Here is a 19725-nt window from a genome sequence, read left to right on the forward strand (position 1 = left end):
ACTCCTTGCTTTATCTTTCACCTGCCTTTTCTGCCATGAACTGATAGGATGCCCTAGCACGAGCAGCGTGACCCGCGACAAGCGGCCGGAGGAGCAGAGCGCAGACCCGAGCCAGCCTGTTCCCACGGCCCCCAGTTAAAAGGCAGGAGGATGCGAGGCACTCGGGCACAGAGCCAGGGAAACCCAAACGATCCACTGCGTCCGAGATAACGCAGACACGCGTGGTGCTTCCTGCCATCTCTTACAAGCCTCAGAAATTCCCTTCTTAGTCCTTTCTCCTCTTGTTTTTTCCTTTTTTTAGCATGCTGGCTCATGTTCACAATGATATTCTTGAATCTCTTCAGTATTTCTACACACTCATCAAAGCAAACAACTCCATTACATGAAAGTCGAGGTTAGCAGATGTTGAACTTTTTCCTTTAAAATAAACACCACTGTCCATCGTGAAGTGCTGCAAATTGTGACTGTCCATTCTTTTGTAGGTCGTGTTGCTGCTAACAAGTAATTAAATTAATCTTCAGTCAAAAGTACACTTGCAGAAACCATCTTCAGAAAAAAATTCCTCTTGCATTTCTTCCATTGTCATTCTGTTTCCATTTGTGACTACATGACGAAGGTTGAAAGGAGACTGAAAAGTGCAGGCGATTGTTTTTTAATGTTCCTTCCGAACCACTGAGAATTGGTTGAGGCTTGTCTGATAAACTGCTTCAGCTGTTCCTCACCTCAGGGGCTCCAGAGGAATGTTTTTGTGTAGCCAAAGGGCACCAGGGCTGTCCAGATCCCTGAAGAGTTCTTGTGTCCTAACACGAAATGAAAGATAACTTGTTATATCTGATCTTCTTTGGTTTTAGACTATTATGGTCAAAACTGGCTGTGGGCACAGGTTGGAACATTCCTGCAGGTCCTACTTGAGTTAAAGGCAGCACTGTGTGGGACTTGTTTTATAACATCACCGTAGGCAGTGGGGACTTTGCTTGAGTTGGGTTCAGTGCTGCTTAATTCTTAATCACGTATTGCTGCAATTTTTGTTATATTTTGGTGCCTAACATAGGTATGTGTGAGTTGTCGCCTTTCATACAGCACTAATATTTGTAATTCCATTCTGTTTCAGGAAGCCGAAGCACTGGCAAAGCAGCAAGCGTGAATTTCAACTGCCTTAAATGTTCTGTAAAGGGAATTTCCACAGCTTTTTATAAAATAGTACAATTGTCTCTGCTTCAAGAAATGTAGATGTGATTTCTAAGGTTTGATTGGTGCTTGCAGCATTCACCGTGCATAATGCAAATCTGACCACAAGATGAAAATGTGAACATACAGGTAGGGAGCACGGAGTGGATTATTACAAAGTTGGAAGCATAGGAAACTGAAACAATTAGACGTGAATAATTTTCACGTGGTTTATACTTTCTTGGCAATTTGTCCAGTTTGTGTAAATTTCAAGAAACTATTTTAGTACTAATAATACAGATGGGGTTATACCTAAAGATCCAACTATTTAAAATATGGAAAACAAGGAACAGCATCTAAAACCTTGTCAGATACAAACTTTAATGCCTGAGTTGCCTCAAAAATGTTACTGCATTACACAGCAATTTTCCAGTGTCTTTTCTGGTTTCAGATGAAATTGTAGGTTGTATCATGTAGTATAGCCATTGTAGTCACTTCTGAAAGTTGTGTTTGTTCCTTTGTTGGATATTTAAGATTCGTATTGTTACACACTGTACAGATGGTTAAAAAAAAATGCCATGTATTTCTCATTTAAGCGATCTGTGTGGGCTCTTTTGACAAAGAAAAAGGGATTTGGGGCAATGGGCAGCCTTTTATTGACAAGTTCATCGGAGAGCTGCCTACACATGACTTGAGGACACATCTGTGTGCGAGATTCCCTGCACCTCAGTGAAGTATGCGCTAATTCCCAGGAAATGTTGCAAATAAGCCAAAACGGCCAGAAATGGCATTTCCTTACCTGTGTAAGGGTGAAAGCCTTTAATGTATTTCTCTACAAAAATACCACTTCACACTGCTTATAGCATTAGGCATCTTACCGCATGTTCAAGTAGGCATTAGATGAATATAGTATTTTTTCAAATGAGGAAATAAATGTATGATTAGCAAGAAATATTGCAGTTAAGCAAGACTTTTTTTTAATGTTTAAAACCTTTTTTTTTTCATTGGTATGGCCATATCATGAAGCTGTTACAGGAATTGTGAATTTATTAAAGTGTCTGGTATTGGTGAATTTACCATGTGCAATATTAACCTGTCCTCCTAGTGCTTGAGATAGTCTGTATTTCTTGGCCATATTCTGCAAAAATACAAATAATTACAAGTGCCCCAAAGGATAAGAAACAGGTTTTAAAAGTGTGTGGGTAATTGGAAATGCATTTTGCACCACATAATGTACTTATTCCCCAAAAGCATCAAAGACAGTAAGAAAGATAATTAGTCCTTGCTGTAGTTAGAGGATCATTCTGAGCTCTGCGCACACACATTTTGATTTTCTTTGCTTTATGAAGACAGAGGAACAGGTGGTGCAGATCAGCAAAAGGCTTATCAGCGCCACGCGGTGATTTTACACCGACGCCGTAAAACGCATGCGATGCTTCTGAAATACTTTCTGAAACGGGCTGCAGTTCGTTTTGAAGTCTGAAATTAGCAACAGGATAAAAGTAAAAACGTACATTTACAAAGATGTTCTAAAGTGCAGTAATTAAATAACTTTCCTCACCAACATTTCTCTGGGGCTTTTGGTCTGTTCATTACAACTGATTTCATCAACATCTGTTAAAAGAGAAATGCAGCTGTGGCTGGAGAGCAGCTCTGCTGCAGGAGAGCTCGCGGTGGAACTTCCACGGGCGTCCGGGTGAGCACGGTCCAGCTTGGAGCCAAGATCCTTATTAAAATTACATTTAATTCATCTTTAATCTTTCCTGATTTGGGAGCCTGGCAGTCAGTTTGAAGCTCATGCTTACAAAAGCCAGCGCCGTATCCAAAGGCGTAGGGGCAGGTTAATGTTGCCGTTCCTTCACGATTAACACACGCGTTTGTGGTTTTTCATTAACAAGCTTTATCAGTAATTACTGAAATTTTGTGAAATCTGTTTTTTGGGGGATGGAAGTTAGGTCGTGTTTTAAATTCAGTGCCCCAATTTTTGTTATTCACTATGATTTCATCTTTTTGAGCTAGGGTGATTTTTCTTTCTTAATATTGGCATTATCTTTCTCTGTGTCTAAACTCATGGTCAAGTTTTTGAGAAAGTATGTAGGAATTGTGAAGTGAACTCTGGTGAAAAAAGTGGAATGTGACACACAAGTCACTCTCCTCACGCCAATTTGCTGCGTTTCCTGTGTAAGGAAAATCTGGTCGAAGTTTTGTGAATTACAGTCATTATTTTGGAGAAGCTGTAATTGAAAGTCGCTGCCAAATTCTGTCAGTTCAGTGACCCAAAACATTCTGAAATGAGGTCAATCTCTGATTCTGACGGTCAAGAAAATTGCCCAGTTTAAGAAAGCAAAGTCACTTCCCTGGTCTGGTCCCCCGCCCCTGCCATGTGGTAGCGTTCAAACTGTATCAGCATTCCTGAGCGGGCTCTGGTGGGCCAGACTGAATTCCTTCTTTGTCCAGGGAACAAGGCACCAACACAAACTGAAAAAAGTACCGAAAATAGCTCTTTGTTGCGGGACTGCGTATAAAATTTGCGTTCATTTCCATGCAGCTCTTGCATGAATTTAGGAACGTGTTGCCTAGATGCTATTTTTCTGTTTCCCATACCTGTGTTGGGTTAATGGTGGGTGCAAGAACTGAATTGGTTCACTTTATTTTTTTTTCCTATGTAGAAAGCAGGCATTGAGGATTTAACCTGTACATTAACCATTCCTGTATCATTCCAATAAAGTTGTTTTAGAATGCTTTCTCACACAATTTGACTTGTTTGCATGATTTGTTCATGGTTTGAAGCGGTCCCGTAAGCTGAAAGGAGTTTTCAAATGAAAATACTGCTTTATTTTAGATCTACAGGTTCTATACAACAGGCGAACGTAACACATCCACTGCTGCTGCACGTTCAATCTGTTGGGTTGGATCTCTCACCTCTTGCAACTAATGGGTTTTATTAATAATTACTTAGGATACTCCTACCCAAAACAGTCTCTGGGAGTTTTGGGGGGTTTAAGAGAGCACCAAACACCTTCACAATTAACCTGCTTCCCCGCTTTTCCTCCAGGCAGTTACAAAGTGAGAGCGGACAGGATGCTTCTGCTTCACCCCCTGCCGTAGAGCTTGCTGAACAATCTCAGTTGCTTTTCTTGCAACATGTAATTAATTAGCTTTATGCTGCTCACAGCAGGGGACCGATGTTATTTAATATTTGTGTTGCCAGAGGGCGGTGTAGGATAAATTTTTAAACTAGAACTGTTCACTTTTTACCTTCTCTATTTGCCTGGTAGATCCAGCAGGTAAAATGTTTTCAGCTTTTCGGGCTGAGGTTTCGTGCCACCTTCAAGATCTGTACAGCTGCAACCGATGCGTTTTCAGTCCTAAACCACACGAGGATTTGACCTAATCCCAGACTTGAAGTCACCAGGAACTCATTCGCAGAGTGGTTTGCGAGCAAGTTTTTATTTGTAGCATCATTTTTCTGTGCAACTGAGGCCATCATTCCATTGATGTCTTAATGGTGTTTATCACTTGTCTTTCACACTTGCCCTTCTTCAGTGTCTTAAAAATGGTCCATAATGTAAGATAACATAAAAGGGCTTCTAATGCCATTTCTGAGTAGAATGAATCCCATTTACTTTCCCTGTATATACACTTCACTTGTATAAGCCAGAAAAATCTCTGGTTTTCTTGTTTATAAAAAGTCTTAAAATACCAAATTGTTATTCATTAATGTTAAACTCAGTACAAACTGTTTTCAAAAACCTGTTAGAAAAGCAAACTGCATGTGTGCATATGTTTACTTGCTGTTTCAGGTTACAATGGTCTGCACTGTAATAATAAAACTTTTCTACCAATTAATGTGAGATTTTATTCATTTCTCATCTAATAATCTGTCATGGAAAATTCTGTGAAGTCTCGTTTCATTGTTCAGCTCGTGTTGCACGTATTTCAAATACCAGAAGTGTCTTGCAATGCTAGTGTGAGGCCTGCATGGTGGGACAGGCATCTGCCAGTCCCTTCTTGAGGCCCAGATTGAGTTAATTTGAGGGTCAGCAAAAGCAGCTGAGGAAATTAGTGGCTCCTGAGCAGCTGCACTACTGGTAAGAGAGTGTGTATGTATATATATATATATAGAGAGAGAGAGAGATGTAAGATCTATCATGCTTTTTTAACATCAGAAAAAGGTATTTCCTAGTCCTGTGCTTTCAGGCCCATAATTTGAGAAATGCAAGAAATAAGACTTAGCAACATCGTTAAGTCTTTTTCAAAGGTCTAATCTATTATTATTTTCTGTGATTTATCCCTATAATGTGATCTTGGTAGAATGCTTTAGATTGAAAAGTTCATTACAAATATTTTTTTTTAAGTTTATAATTAACACTTTTGAACTGTATTGGTAAACTTTTGGGAACATTTTGGGAAATGCAAAAACATTCTAGAAGTCAACTTAAGGTGCTGAAGTAGATACCGCTGTCTTACTACAGGAGGTAAGGAGTGTGGCATGGTAAGGACCAAGCACCCTGAGTTTTCTGAGCACGCAAAATACATATATTTAGGATGTTGCAATCACAAAGTATCAGAATTGGGCCCTCTATATTAATTCCTTCTCTCAGAGCTTTGGCTAGTGAAGACATCTTCAGGAACCTGGAGACTTGTTTTCAGTCGCTTGCTATAACGCCTCAAAGTCCTTAAAAAAAACCACAAAACACCAAAACAAGCACCATCGTTAATAGACCATCAACTGCAGTGTAATTGCCATATAGCTTCAATGCCTTTTTGAGGCCTTTCCTGGCACACCGGAAAAGTTATTTTTTCTATATGCAAACAGCATGCGATCAGATACGTATTTCCTAACCATGGCATTAAATACAAATTTAATGGGCCCACGGGCCCGGCGGCTTCGAGCGGGCTCAGCCCCGCTCCCCTCAGCGCAGCCCGGGCCGAGGGCAGGGCGGGACGGGCCCGGCCGCGGGGCCTTCGCTCACCGACTCGCTGAGTCGCTCGTCCCGCGGTCCACTAACGCCCAACCCCGAGCGCCTGGGCCCGGCTCCGCCTCACCTGCCTTGTGGAAGCAGCCGAGGAGCCGCCGCTACCAACCGCGGCTCCGCCGGCCTCGCTCCCGCCGCTCTGAGGGGCCCTAACGGCTCCCGCAGCCCCTCCGCGGCCACCGCCTCGGGCCGTTGCTGCGGCACCCAACCGCCATACAACGACGGAGGCGAGCTGCTCCGCCTTTCTCATTGGCTGTTCCTCTTGTCAGTCAGCGCGAAGGGCCGCCCCCTCGGGTACTTGAGCCCGGAGGCGGGCAATGGCGCGCCTGTCCCGCCTTCTCCATTGGCCGTTCCTCTTGTCAGCCAGCGCGAAGGCCCGCCCCCTCGAGAGCTTGGCGCGGCGGAGAGCGATGGCGGCTGCGCTCTCTGTGCAGCGGGCCCCGGGCAGTTGTGCCCTGCGTTCGGCGAGCTGCCCGCCCGCCGCCCCGGCTGGTAGAGTCCAGCGCGCCGGGAAACGGCCCCACCGCCTGCGGCGGCGGCCGGAGCTCTCCGCGTTCTCTCCACAGCCTCCTCCGAGCCTATGCTGCCGCTCTCCCCGCAGCGCTGGGGCTCGTCCCCCGCCCGATGCCGCTGCGGTGGGCCGGCCCTGGGTGTCCGTCCTGGGCTGCACTGCGAAACTGGGCTGCTTTCTGTTTTATTGAAAAAAGCATTTTGGCACCCCAGGTGGTGCCTTTCGGCTGCACAAGGAGCCGTGCGCGGCTGGGCCCGTGTGCGGGGCCGGGAGGTGGCAGCGGAGAGACGCGGGTTGGGGGGCTTGGGGTTAAATCTGTCGGAAGGGGCGGCACGGAAGGGCTGGAACGTGTTTTTCGGGTAAGGGAGGAGCTGGTGTGCAGGAGCTGCTTGAAAACCCGAGAAGTTGAGCTCGTTAAAGTCAAGCAACTGCTGGTTTAAATGGGAGGCGAGTTGGAGCAGCTCTGTGTGAAAAACACAACAACTGCAAACAAAATATATAATGTGGTCAACTTCTGTTTCACGTTTATGGGCACATAAAATGCATAATCTGGGCTGAAACACGGGACTTCATTTACATGCTGCTGTAGTTAGTGTAATATGGTAATTGTGCACGGTAATAGCACAATGCTGTATTATTTTTTCACTATAAGAATTATATAGTCATTATATTAATTTTGCTTTGTATATTCAGCCTCAGGATTCAGACATGTTGTGCTGCCTGTTTTTTCTACCTCCAGTCTGCTTTCAGCTTCTGAAATAACTTTTGTCTTTTTCTGATTTTATTCTTGTAAATGAGGGGTTTTTTTGTAAAATCTTTGTGATTGGAAGTTATTAATTTCCTTTAATATTGATGCATTTGATGCCTGAGTACAACTGAAGTGAAAGGTGACTTGTTTTTAATCACTCAAGACTAATTACTTAACTTGATTTCTTCCTCTGTTACTTTTGTTGAAGCTGCTGCACCACTAATTAGCAGCTCAGCGAAGGAGATAAGGTTTAAAAACAGATGGAATTTGAACCACCCTGTTTCCTGTGGGGTTTGATCCCCTCCAGGACAGGGCCACGAGTCCCCTGCTGGAGCCACAACCGCATCTACCAGCACAGAAGTTAGTCATGTAAGATGATTAAAAATAAAGTCATTTTAAGCTGCCTTTAAATATGAAGTAAGTTTTATATAAATTTACTCAGAATAAATATAACTTTCATTTTGCCTCCATAAAAATGGAATATTTTGTGAAATAGAGGTGGAAAGCAGTGAAGAGGAATAACTTTAGAGACTCCATTGGACCTGTATGGCCACAGTCACTCCAGACTTTTTATTAATTCATTTCTAATGTGCATCGTTACTGACAAAACATGTTGGATGATGGGTTGCAATCAATATGCTGCTGTAATGTTATCTTTACGTTCTAGTTTTATTTTACATTTGTGTCTCACTCCTATCATTACACTAAACAGTCTGATTTCAGAGCTTTTGTCTAGCGCTTGGATGAGGTTCAGCTTCTGATTTATTTACTTATTTGAATCTTTTGAGAGAGAGGAGATTGGGAAAAGGCACCAGCAGACTGTCTGTGGGCGGGATGTAGCGCTCGGCAGTGGTTTGGCTCAGCGCCTGAGCTCTCCTTCAGTCTGTGTGAAGGACGCACCAAAACCACCGTGGGGACATCTCCGGCGTGCCATTGAGACAGGTGATTTTCAAGGCCAAAGTGTCTCTGATCAGTGATGAACAAGACGGTTCACAGCTCTCTGTTGGCTACTGGTTTCAGATTCTCATATTTGTGCTTTCCAGACAAATGATATTTCATCAAAATCTTCTTTAAATGAAGTTGGCAACTTCTTCCTCATCAGAGGAAGGTCACGAGACCATAAATTTTGCCATTTGTTTCAAAAGGGGAAATGGTGTAAATAACATCGCCTCCGTAAGTCAGGTGGATGACAGAACAGAACTGAAGTTCTGCTGGTGGAATTCAGGTTGTTTTGAACATCCTGGCGTCCCGATCCCTCAGCCACCTTTGCTGTTTCTAAGTGACGTGTTGTGGCCGTTAGGAGCTCAGCAGTGTTGCGCCACAAACATCTCAATTCATTTTTTTTAACATCCTCTTTTAGATTTACTGTCACTTTGTAGTCAAACCCGTGCGCTTTTCCAGTGGGATCACTTCTGTTTTAAAAGGAAAAAGTGACGAACTAAATCATGTGTATGTTGGTTTGTTTTTTCTTTCCACAGACACAGCAGTGCAGACAGAGTATGTAAGAATCTGTTCTCTTGTAGCAGGAGAGCTCTGGGCGATGCAGTTATCCACCTCTCTTACCCCACTAGGATTGGTAAGTCGAGGCTTTTTCTACCGTTCCCCTCCCCTTTTTTTTCCTTATGCTTTGTTCCACAATGTAGGCACCATTCACTTGATTTGAAAGAGAGCAGTTTTGCTCAGATTACCATATTTTAGCTCTACATTGACACTATGAGCTTTTTCAAAGCAATACAGCCAAATTTTTTAGCACATAGGGCTCTGGCTACCTGTGTCCTGATTTCCAGAAGCAAATGAGGCAAGCAGCATTCCAAATTCCATTGATGTTCAGCAAGATTTAGACTGCCAGATAAGTGCTGTCTCTTTCCAAAATGGCACTTAGTTTCCTTAGACCCTTAAGTGCCTAAGAGAATATTGTCCTGTGTTTTGCATATGTAAATGGTTCCATAGATGAACAGTTACGCTAATATAAGCAGGAGAAGGCATGGCATACTGAAATTCTCCTCTGCTTTGGTCTCACTTGCGCACATATCACAATTCCAGTGTTACCTTTGGCTTCAGGGCGGAAACACTGCAATTAAAGCTAAAAAAATGCTGAAAGAGAAAAAAGCAAATGGTTGTACTGTGGCAGTGTGTAAGTTTAGGAGGGAAGTTGAAAATTTCCATCTCTCAAGTAATTAGAGCATTAGAACAGCTTTCTGGAAGGAGTCCTGGGATTAAAGTGACCCAGTGCATCAGGTTTCATTGCAGAACAAATGAACCAGATTCTATGGTTTGGTTGCTGACAGTTAGAAGCAAAGGAGTAGAGTGAGGAGGATCTTTCTGGTTATATATCAAATATCATATTAAATTTGCAGGGGTTTAATTTGTGTGGAGAGCTATCTAGTAACTTGCGTGGAATTACTACTGATGTAAGTTGCCAGCAGTGTGAAAAACTTTAATTTCCCTTGCTATAGGTAGAGTTTTTGGTGTCTTTCAAACAGCATTGCCACTATGTCCTGGTTTTTGGCAGGTTTACTGTGTGCTGTTCAGTACAACTGCCTCACGCCTTGCCTGTCCCCTCTGTTTCAAACCATGAGCACACTAGGGGTGTGTGAAGGTACTTGAAATATGGAGAGATTAAAGAAGATTTGAAGAACAGAGGAATTTTCCTCCGTTCATCTTTTGCGTGGGTGATGGTCTCTTGCTTAGTGACTTCAGGTCAGACTTGGCTGTAAATGGAAATATTCCCCTTGACTTTAACAGTAGAAGAATTGAAAAGGAACAATAAGGAGTCAGTAGACATGGTAGATTATTTTGAGGTGTGTTGACTAGCTGTTAATTATTCACGTGCGTTTAGTGAAACTGTGAAGCCTATAGATACACAAGCATACTACTCCTCACTATTGGGGAAGACAAGCTGGTATCTTTTATCTTTTAAAAGATCAGAAGTGATATTACAGATGAAGAACCCAGTTAATGTTCTTCATATATCTTCAGAATGATTTTTTTGTTGACATGGTAGAGAGGTTGAAATTGTAGAAAAGCATACACTTTACTAAAAAGAAGTATTCTAGAGAAAAAGAAAAATCAGTCTTCATGAAAGTGCATTGTTCAATTTTTATTACTCTTTGTCCATGTGGGTTTGAGGTGCTCCCCCTGTTTGTCTCTCACAGGTCTACATGGAGCTCTGCTGATTAGACTGTTACTCACACTTGTCGTCATGCTGGCCGAAGGCATCTTATGTAGCCTCATCTATAAAGAAAACTGTCATCAAGAGAAGCCTCGCACATCTCGTGCATCCAAAAAGGATAAAGAGGGAATCTGGAGAGAGAAACTTGTAGACAACCCCAAAATTAAAGGCTTTGCTGATGGACCCGAGAAGCAGGATGAGATTTCTGTTAGAAGTAGCCAGATGGAACACAGGAGCAGTCCTCAGTGGAGACCCATAAGAGAGGTACCTGCGAAAGATGAGAAAACGCTTGTTAAAGGAACTGTGTCACCAGCTTTACACATCCCTAACAGAGAGCAGAGTGCTGAAGAGATGGATTTGTACAGATCCTGGTCATGCAACAGCATTTATCTGAACTATCCTGACTTACACATCAGGGGAGACCGTGTTGGAGACCACACGTGTGATTCAGGTTGTGTTTTGGACCATATGTATGAGGAACTTCCCGACGGCCCCGTTCTAATGTCCATAGACATTCCCCTTGGGCTGTCACCTCCAGGTGAGCATCCCGAAAAGCCCTGGGTAAAGTCCCTGCCTGCAGACGACGCTGGAGAAAGGAGCATCGTGCTCTGCGAGGAGCCTCTTTCCAACTCCGTGCTCAACAATTACATGGAAACCAAAGTGGCAGAGTTCTATAAACAGTTTTTTGAAGAACACTTGACCAGGTGTGGTTCTGTAACGAACCTCCTTGCTTGTAGTTTGATAAGGAATAACCTGAACCAGATAAGCTTTCAGATATCGCAGGAGCAGAACACAGAAGTGGCAAAAGCCAGAGAAGCGCTCCTGCACTCTTTAGCTTTGTTTAGCTTGTGCAGCACTACAAACAGAAGCAGTTTGGAATTTAGTACTCCAAACTTACAAATCTCAAACCCAGCATGCACCAAAAAGAGCTGCAGGGTGGACTTGACGTGATTGCGTCTGCTCAGCTGAGGAGGTGAATACCAGTCAGATAAGAATATTTCTCTCCAAGGATTAGGTTGGGAATTGAAAATATTTGCACACTACTGACTTTTTCAAATAAACATTTTAAGGTTTAAACTGTACTTTGTTAGCAGAGGTCACTGTTTCCTGTTTTTTGTTTTTCTAATACAGAATTTGAAACGAATTTGTCTCTAAAATACTGGTCAATCATATTTTTATAATGTCCATCTAAGTCCATCTAAGACTCTGGCTGTAATTATAGTCCTGTACCATTGAATTTTCCTTTGCCGTAAAAAAATAAAGATGTGTGCTGGTAAAACTTTGCTATAAGAGACTGGTCCAGCCGGTAAATAGAATCAAATTTGCTGGATTTTGAATTAGCTGAAACTCAAGTTTTGGACATTCACATTCAACCTTTGCTCCTACAAACATTGATCACAGTGGATGAAAAATATTTCTTTGCTTTGAAAATCGTGTAGGCAGATGGAGATGTTCAGAACTCTGGATTATTTTGTGTATATTATCATGTATTGACATGAAACATGAATCAAGGCACTGATGTTGGTGTACATGTACATTTGCACTGCATGGCTGGAGCACATTAAGATGAAAATCCATGTGATTAGTTGATCAAGATTGTGAAAGTAGTTAATTTTCTGTAAAACTATTCTTTATTTTCAATAAATCCTTACCTCCTATTTGAAATCCACTCAGCTTTCTGTCAGTATGTTATTTTATGTTACATCTGAGTTTTTAGTAAATGCATTCTGCCGTCATTTCCTTGGGAATGAAGCGCCTGCGGCCTCAGCAAGTGAAGGCGACAGCAGCGCTCCTGAGAAGGTATTGCAAACTTTCTTCATCTTCCTTTGCAAACTTAGATGTGGATTTTGATATGGAGATTTTGTTACTTAGCTTTCGAACCCATTTTCTTTTTCTATTTCTTCTTGACAACAAGTGTTTCAACTGGAAATTAATCACAGTGTCACCGTTGTAAAATGATGAATGAATGAGACTCTGACCTGGGCTGTGGAAATTTCCTTCTATAATATTATCTAAGGAAACCTCTTGCACTAGCAGTAGGGTTTGCCACCACTGCAGTTCTGGGTTTGTAGTAATGAAATCCAAACCCCAAATCTCGCAACCAACTAGATTTATACAATTGTAAGCTTCTGAAAATGCGCACTAACACCCTAGTTAAATCCTTTTATCCGGTTCCTGATGCCACTCGATGTGTAGGGATGGGATGAGTTATAAATCTGAGCTGCTCCGTGAACTTGCTGTGGAACAACTAATATAACCAAAAACCACCTTTGTCTCTGAGACACCGCTCTTAAACTCTGGTGCATCATATGCATTTTTAAGAAATCTTTGTCAGCCCTCTAAGAACATAGGAAGGATCTTGTGATCTCTAGGTAATAATACATCAAATGCAAATATATTTGTGTTTGTAAATCAAGGCCCTTGACAACTGATCAGTCCTTTGAAGAGATCAAAGTTGTTTATTGGGTTTTGTAGAGTTTTTTTTTCCTTTTTCTTTTTTTAATCCAGCATCTTAAGTTGTTGTGCTTTGTAAAAAATAATCTCTGAATTGGCATTTATGATGAGAATATCAGAATGCTTGAAAGAATGCTTCAGAACATCGAGAAGATCTCAATTCACAAGGGATTCACCTTGAAGCTCTTAAGTAACTTACCTTACTGATTAGTTGCATTTACTGCAATAAAAACTGTAGGATGGGGCTTAGTTAAAATTGTGCCTGTTTCGGCCTCTGCAGAGATAGAAAATTGCAAAAAAAAAAGTGTACTGGACCCTTAATAAGCTGTATTTATGCGAAGATTGCTCCTTCATGGGGCTTGTTTTGGAGGAGGAGGAGGAGGAGGATGTGGCTGCTGCTGGGTGTGTCATTGTATGTGGTGTCAAATAGTCCGCAAAACGTCGCGTGTGTCGTGGGAAGGGAGCTGTGCCCGTTTTCACTAGCAGGAGAAAAGGGCTCGGTGAACTGAAATTACATTGGGGAAAAATCCCGTAAAAGGAGTGCTTTTCTGTACTGCTGACAGACAGAAGCTGTATTTTGTTACAAACGAAAGCAGTGCTGTATTTTGCAGGTCAGACACATGTGGTTGAATTCTGGCCGGCAGTTGTGTTTAGCCATGTGCCAAAAAATCTGAAAATGGAGGAGAAATACTGGCAGGGAATTTTTGCTTTTATTTCCAGTTCTCTTTCTGTTTTCCCACAGACAAACGTTCATCAAGTTCTGGGACCAGGACCCCGAGTAAACTGGGCTCGGAAGTTAATGAATCCAGTTAACTGAGATTTATAATTAGGATGTCATTCTGCAGCCTGCTCTCTGTGGTCAGTGGTGGGAATTAAGCCCCCATAGAAGGTGACTCAATTTTTCTGATATCTATCAAATGTCAGATCTAGCGGTGGTTTCCTTTGGTACTTTAATTCAGGATTTCCAGAGGTTTACAACCATTTGGCAAATAAATCTCAAAATTTGCCTCTATCTGGAGCAGGGATTATTTGCCACAAAAAGGATGCCCAGGTGTGCAGAATATGTTTCCACCAATTGCTGTTCTTACATTCTGCAGGTTAAAATCTAGAAAGATTGTAATCCAGCTTTCTCTCTACTTCTTTATATGTTAAATTATTATGTTTTTTTTTCCTGTTTTACATATAGGTTTCCAAAGTGTAGCTATTTGATTTTAATTAACCTAATTTTCTTTACCAGAAGAACCTCACCACTTAATTCCTGCCTGCATCTCCTTTGAGTTAATTTATTTGTGACAACCCCATCAATCTATCGGGAATAACCCACCTGCGCAGCTCAGCAGCCGCTAACAAACTGCCACTACCATGTACTGTGTCCTGGCTGCCTGTGGGCTTCTAGGTGGAAATAAAAGTGTTTAGTATTGACCCATGAATCCCAAGAGGCTGAAGATCTTCCGTCCTGCCCCATGTAGATATTGCTCCTTCATCCGAGCTTGGGGAAGGCAAAAAGTTTGGAGGAATATCTGATGCGGTAGAACAAGCATCAACCAGCAGCTGGGTTGTCCAGAGCTAAATTACTGAAACTTGCCCAAATGTGCTTCTTTTTTTTTCCCCCTCCCTTTTCTCTCCTTCTTTCTCCCCTTTGCACTATGTCTATCAGGACTTTATTTTGTTTGGGATGCTTGTTTGGCGCTTTCTTTCAGGGAGAAAAAAATATGGCCCTGGCCTTACAATCTTATTAAATTCCTATTTCTTGGAAACAATCTGGCATCTTGTTACTTCTCCTGTTTGTTGATGTCTCAGTGCTGAAAGGCGGGTGAGCCGAGTGCTGAGGAACTTCACCTGGGGAGTGACAAGGGCAGAGACGGAGGAGCTCTGGCTTTCAAACCAGCCCCAGGAGCTGCACTGGGGCTCGTGGGGGATTTCCGTGTCTAACGCTGCTTCTCCTTGAGGTTGAGTGGAAACAGCGTCTTTCCTAAATATAGCGTCAGTTGTGTAGAATTGCAACATGCAGTTAGCTAACGCTGCTTTATGTCTTACTTTGGTAGCATCGCTGCAGCTGAATTAGCCCCAAAGAGAGCTTCTAGTGTTAATTTCTCCCTGCTGTTTACGTGGGACTGGAAAACTGAGTTTTGTTGTGAGTGTGGAGTTTTACTCATCAAAGCTGAAGCTCTTCGCTTTATATTGAGACATGTGGTATGGCTCTAATTTGCTTCTTGTGCCTTTGTTCCAGGCTTTTCTGCAAACTCTGAGACCTTCCTGTACCCAGCTGTACCCAGCTCCATGTGGGCTTCCCAAGCTCTAAGGTATGGCAGATGCTCTGAGTTCCCTGGGATATTATAATACGTATGTTATATTTATCATATCTAAATATTATAATATCCCAGGTAACTCTCAGCATACATATAATATAGGAATGCACCCACAGAATATTGCTCATTTGTAAGCTCTGACTTACTAATTAGGGGTCTCTGATGCTCCTCAAAAAAAATTCTTTTTCTGTGCAATAATACAATTTCTTAATAAGCTGTGTTGCTCTTTTTTTGTTCTCATTCCCCATCTGTAGCCACTACACACTTGTGACAAATTTGTAAGATGCACTGACCATTTATTTACTTGCTCTGTCCGTTGCTCAACCATAATAGAGCTGGTGTTCCAGTAATTACTACTCTGAGATGTAACAAAAGTTAACGAAGAGGAGGGAGAGAAAACCCAGACTCACACCTGCTCTCACTCAGCTTCACATGAATAACATTTGTGAGCTTAATGGAACAGGGAGCATAACTGCAGACCATTTCCAAAAAATCTTGGCTTGAAGTTTAGAATTAACAGATTCTGTTTGTTCTTATTCCTCTTTCCTGTGAATTGAATTACAAAAACCTCTGCTGGAACAGAAAATAAAAACTTTAATGTTAAATTGGACTGTAAAGTTATATGCCTGGATATTTGCACTGGTGGTGGTTGAATTTTGGTCAGATTTATTGGATATTTATATATAATAAATACAGCTTAGGAAGGGAGCCACCTGCTTATGTTGACTGCACAAAAAGAAACCAAGGTGTGTGTTCAGAACCCATGTTTGGCACGTGGGACTGAGCGTGGTGCTCAGCAAGCTGGTGAATGGGGATTGATTACAATGAACTAAAATATCCATCTCAGTAATAAACACACAATCTCAAGGAGGCAGAACATGCTCACGCCTGTCTGGGGTGAAGAAATATTGTGCTTATATATGTTGGATCTACTACAGCTTTATGACAGGACATTTACACTCATAACTTTAATGCAGGTGGCATTGCAGTTTTCCTCTTTGGCTCTTGCTCTAATTTGGGATTACAGAACTATGATGACCACGCAGCATGACAACAGCAATTTTCAGTGTTTGGTTTGTCCAGGCTTGTGGAGTTTCCCTGTGGGTGGTTGGCGGTTTGGTCTGGGGACAGGAAATGTTGAGTAAACTGGTAGAAAATGGTGAATGAGAAGAATTTCTTCATCCTCCTCTGCAGCTGAGGCTGTGAGGACAAGCACCAAGGGCAGGAAAAATCTTGGGCTGTGCTTTGTGAGGACGGCTTGGAGGCTTCTCGGAAGTCCTATTGTTTTGGGGTCCTAATTAATGAGAAACAACTTTCATGTCATGGTTGACTCCTCATTTAAACTCGGCCTCTGGGTCTCTTAGGCTGACCCCACTACAGTTCTGTGACCCAGACATTTTTTTTTGCACAAATTTAAGAACCATAGTTTGATCATGTAAAAAGTCAAGACTATTGAAAGTCTCAGTGGAAGAAACCTCATCCCACCACTTGAATATGAAACTGATTTGCAATTGTGTGAGTTTTGTGTGCATCTCTGGGAATTAAAAGTTTGGAGTTCAAATCAGAAAAATAGTTTTTAGATTACCAAAAAGAACAAGTATTCGTTTTATTGAGACTGCAGTTACAGGCTGCTCCAGTTATAGTGATGAAGAACAATATTAAAGGCCCTTTAGTTTACAAGTCACTTAAGCAATTTCTCAAAGTGCTCAAGCTGTTATTGCCAAAGGCAGAATCCAAACAGAAGTTGGTACCAAAATGATTAAAGTGGGACTCAGCCTATGCCCTATTCTTTAAGACTGTGTTAATTAGGCCGTTGTTAAATGTAAAGCTGCAGTGCAGGCAGTTTGCAAGTCTGCTGTGGGCTTCCAAACAGCAAGAGCAGTATGGAAACTATATGGGAAAAGAGTATGTGCAAGGCAAGGAGAATCTCTTGGTTCTTCACAATATTGGTATGGGAGAGTCTATTTGTTGAAATCTCTCAATTTAGGCAAGGTTTAGTGATAAATCTGTGATTTTTCAAGTTAATGAAATGTTAAGCAATGAACTGCAGAATTTGCATCTAGCATTGTATATGTTCTCTGTGGCTTCCTGGTGATGAGAAAGAGTGTAGGTAAACAGAATGTCTTCTTTTAATTTATTCTTCTTTACTCACTTCTTATTAATATTGAGTTTCCTCACTGTAATTTTGTTCAAATTCTTGTTAAAAACAGGTTTTGAATGGAGTCCCTGATGTTAAATTAAAAGTGCATCATTGCCTGGGCTCTGCGGGGTCACAGGAGTTGAGCAGCGCATCAGCTCATCCAGCTCCCTGCCACTAACAAAGTGACTTTCTCGATATATTCATGGCCTGTGATATACTGAGAAAAACCCACTCTATGGCTTTGAATTTCAAGGGGTTTTCCACGCCTGCCGTACAGAATAGCTGAGCGCAATGCTTCCCAGCAAGGGAAGTATGATGTGGGTTGGTCTTAATTTCAGTTCTGATTAAATCTTCTTGCTACGCTGCCTGTCTGCTTCATGTGCTTTCTGTGTTTGCTCGCAGGCTTGCATACAGATGGAAAGCTGTACTCTTCTGTCCCGGCTTCTGCGGGAAAAGGATCAGTATTTTATATGCAGTTGTCACTGTACTTATTAAATTGTAATGGAAAGCACAGGCAATGAGGAGGAGAAACTGAAAATGAAGGTGATTATGTATGAAAATATGAGCAGTTTCCATTCTGATGGGGGGAAAAAGATTTTGCACATTCATAAATGAGAACAGCTTTCTCCTTCAAGTTTTAGACAATGCATTTAAACAAATGGTGGTTCTGATGTTAGTGGGGAAAAAAAATCATATTTACCTACCAAATGTAGAGGTCATTAACACTTTTATCTTTTCACGGTGAGCTGATTAAACGGGGTGTAAAGGTAACTTTTTAGGAGCTTTTCTATGTGTATCTCACAGCTTTTGTTGGAGAGCTGTAAATGTGATGTGTGGGTTTGTTTTTTGTTAAATGATAGATGCATTCATAGTGAATAAGAGGAGTTATAGTGTATGCAGAAGTAATTACACATCATGAAAGTAAGATAAAAGGTTTAACATCTTTCCTCTTGATCTCTAAGTAAAGAAAAATAATCTGTTGCCATTGATTAAGGAGTTAAATATTTTAACATAAGATTTTCATTGCAGGAGCCTGAATTCTGGTCACTCCTGCTGTATCACACAATTCTCTGTTCTTCTGATAGTCTTCTTCATTCCAGCAGGAGCAAGGTACCTGTCAATACAATTATGGGGATCAGAGTCTAGCCTGGAAATGTGAAAATATGGGAAAGCACATTACATTAGAAAAAAAGAAACCTGAAAGCATGTCAATAAACATATGATGAGATGGACTTGCATTAAAAAGTGGTTCAATACTATCAATGCCATTACGAGAGGAACAACATGTATTATGTTATCATAGAACTTCGGAAAAACATTTTGGCTTTGGCTTTTGGTTTATTTATAATACATGATGAACAGGGATACATGTAAGAGTTTAAGGGAAGAAGCAAGCTCAGTTATATAGAACTGTGGGGTAAACCAATTCAAAACAGAAAAATGAGGAGTTTCAAAATCCTAAAATCAAAGTTGAAGGTTCTCACTGCAACTGTTGTCACAGAAAGGAGCAGAAAACAAGTGAAACAATTTCATTTAAAACTCTGCACAGGGACCTGGTTCAGACTCCTTCCCCCTCCATTAACAGTTTATACCTTTTCCTTGAGAACCACGGTGAGTTTTGCCCTAGTCAGAGAGGCTTGCCGAGCAGTTCAGGTACACAAGTATGATGTGTATCTCTTCACCTATAACTTTATTCAAAAAAAGGCACATATTTTAACGTTATCCTCTCTGTTGACCTTCCTGAGATGCTGTCCCAACTCAGTGGTTTTTTTTCTGGTTGCATTATCAAATAGATATTGATTGAACGCACAAAACCATTTTCTAGATAGTGCTATTGAGCTCCATGCTGTGGGTCTTCTTTCCCTCCAAGACACAAACATTTCATTTTTGGGTTGATGTGAATGTAAGCAAATACTAACTTTCTTGCCTTTTTCCTGAGAATAGCAAAAATCAACATGGATTGTTTGGGTGCGGAGGGGAATGGGAGGTTGGCAAAACTCCTTTTCCAGGCCACCAAATGGAACAATCTTCAAACTCCCAAACTCAGCACCAAATATTTCAGCAGAAAGAGGAAATATGATGACTTGGCATGTGAGCCCAGGCTCAGAACTGCTTCCACTGCTCTTAGCTGTGGCTAAAGAATTTCTGAGTTGCTGTTAGGAGCACTGTATTCCCCCTGCTTCAGAGTAACAAGGATCCTGTCTCCTCACCTCTTCCTTGTTCCAGACCCTGTGGAATTGAATGA

The 19725-nt window shown here is 41.6% G+C and overlaps 2 protein-coding genes across 9 annotated transcripts in view; both read left to right on the forward strand.

Annotated features, from left to right (window-relative positions):
• SH3BGRL (SH3 domain binding glutamate rich protein like) overlaps positions 1-3921 on the forward strand; it is a 31360-nt gene extending 27439 nt beyond the window's left edge. The window contains exon 4 of the mRNA XM_082062041.1: positions 1112-3921. Within this exon, the coding sequence (XP_081918167.1) occupies positions 1112-1144 (33 nt within the window). The 3' untranslated portion in view covers positions 1145-3921. The remainder of the gene's footprint in view (positions 1-1111) is intronic.
• Positions 3922-6551: 2630 nt separating this feature from the next.
• Positions 6552-12246, forward strand: LOC309444161 (TLR adapter interacting with SLC15A4 on the lysosome-like). Of its 8 annotated transcripts, none has more exons than XM_082061759.1 (4): positions 6552-7822; positions 8196-8347; positions 8884-8981; positions 10561-12246. In XM_082061759.1, exon 4 carries the CDS (start codon positions 10608-10610, stop codon positions 11526-11528), a length of 921 nt encoding a protein of 306 aa, XP_081917885.1. In that variant the 5' UTR covers positions 6552-7822; positions 8196-8347; positions 8884-8981; positions 10561-10607; the 3' UTR covers positions 11529-12246. The 8 variants fall into 8 exon arrangements, with proteins under 8 accessions (XP_081917885.1, XP_081917886.1, XP_081917883.1 ...); XM_082061760.1 differs by having other exon boundaries at positions 6552-7774; XM_082061757.1 differs by lacking the exon at positions 8196-8347.
• The last annotated feature ends 7479 nt before the right edge of the window (positions 12247-19725 follow it).

The sequence above is a fragment of the Streptopelia decaocto genome (genome assembly GCF_964273445.1).
Source record: "Streptopelia decaocto genome assembly, chromosome: 10".
Classification (NCBI taxonomy): domain Eukaryota; kingdom Metazoa; phylum Chordata; class Aves; order Columbiformes; family Columbidae; genus Streptopelia; species Streptopelia decaocto.

What these genes read in the sequence shown, in the direction of transcription:
- LOC309444161 (XM_082061757.1), top strand. An exon ending in CTCTTACCCCACTAGGATTG is followed by an intron (nt 8,982 to 10,560) that starts GTAAGTCGAGGC and finishes TGTCTCTCACAG; the next exon opens with GTCTACATGGAGCTCTGCTG.